This window comes from Dipodomys ordii, unplaced genomic scaffold (genome assembly GCF_000151885.1).
Source record: "Dipodomys ordii isolate 6190 unplaced genomic scaffold, Dord_2.0 Scaffold156, whole genome shotgun sequence".
Taxonomy (NCBI): Eukaryota; Metazoa; Chordata; class Mammalia; order Rodentia; family Heteromyidae; genus Dipodomys; species Dipodomys ordii.
In genome coordinates this window covers 2,538,552-2,539,806 of record NW_012267372.1, presented here as the reverse complement: position 1 = coordinate 2,539,806, position 1,255 = coordinate 2,538,552, and the positions used below count along the sequence as shown (strand labels likewise).

General features: G+C 48.5%; 1 protein-coding gene across 1 annotated transcript in view; it reads left to right on the top strand.

Annotated features, from left to right (window-relative positions):
* The window catches only part of Blvrb (biliverdin reductase B), a 25,088-nt gene that overhangs the window by 15,530 nt on the left and 8,303 nt on the right, over nucleotides 1–1,255 (top strand). Inside the window, exon 4 of the mRNA XM_013032620.1 lies at nucleotides 696–824. Within this exon, the coding sequence (XP_012888074.1) occupies nucleotides 696–824 (129 nt within the window). The remainder of the gene's footprint in view (nucleotides 1–695; nucleotides 825–1,255) is intronic.

The window sequence follows — 1,255 nt, the reverse complement described above, 5'->3', positions numbered from 1 at the left end:
CAAATATGTAAATGGGGTGGGAGAAGGAAGTGTGTTGGAAGAAGACTTGATGTGGCTGTGTAGCCCAGGCCAACCTTAAACTTAGGATCCTCCTGCCTCAGCCTCCTGAATGCCTGCCTCACCAGGCCAAGTTTTTTGTTTTTCTGTTTGTTTGTTTTTCCCCCCTCTTTTGGTGGTGGTACTGAACTCAGGGACTCATGATCTCATTGGGCTTTTTTTTCTTTTTTTTTGGGGGGGGGTGTCCAGTCATGGGGCCTGAACTCTGGGCCTAGGTGCTGTCCCTCAGCTCTTCAGCTCAAGGCTAGCGCTCTACCACTTGAGCCACAGTGCCACTTCCGGCTTTTTTCTTATGTGGTGCTGAGGAATCGAACCCAGGGCCTCGAGCATGCAAGGCAAGCACTCTACCACTGAGCCACCTTCCCAGCCTCATTGGGCTTTTTCATACAAAGCTGTCCCTCAGCCATTTGCACTGTGTCTTCACTTCCAGCTTTTTCTGATTCATTGGAGCTAAGTGTCTCACAGATTTTCCTGCCTGGGCTGGCTTGGAACTTCGATCCTCAGATCTCAGCCATCTGAGTAGTTAGAATTAACAGGCGTGAGCCAGTAGCACTCAGCTGCTGAAAGATTCTGTCCTTACTGTAAAGACAAGACAGCTCTGGCTGACCTGCTCCATATATTCCCTCCCACCCTTGCAGCTTTTCTGTTATGGGACCCTGCTAAGGTGCCCCCGCGCCTGCAGGACGTGACCAATGACCACATCCGGATGCACAAAGTACTGCAGGAGTCTGGCCTGAAGTATGTGGCTGTTATGCCTCCACATATAGGTAAGTTGTCACCAGCCTGTTCCACCACACCTTCCAGAGGTATCTACAGGGATTTTTCTCATTATTCTACAAATAAAAATTGAGCTGGGTTAGGTGACACAAGCCTGTCATCTCAGCACTTGATGCTAATTCATTAATTGGAGATGAGAGTCTCAAGGACTTGCCTGCCTGCCTGCCTAGACAGGCTGTGAACCCAGATCCTTGGATCTCAGCCTCCTGAGGAACTAAAAGGGTCGGTGTGAACCACACCAACACCCAGCTTTTTTTTTTTTTTATGGTTTTGTTGTTGTTTGTTTTAACAAATTCTGATGACACATTTTCAACCCTGAGTTCAAGTGCCAGTACTGGCACACACATACACAGTAGGAAAAATGGGGGAGGGGAGGAGAAAGAAAGGACATCAAAGGGCTGGGAAGGTGGTTCAGTAGTAT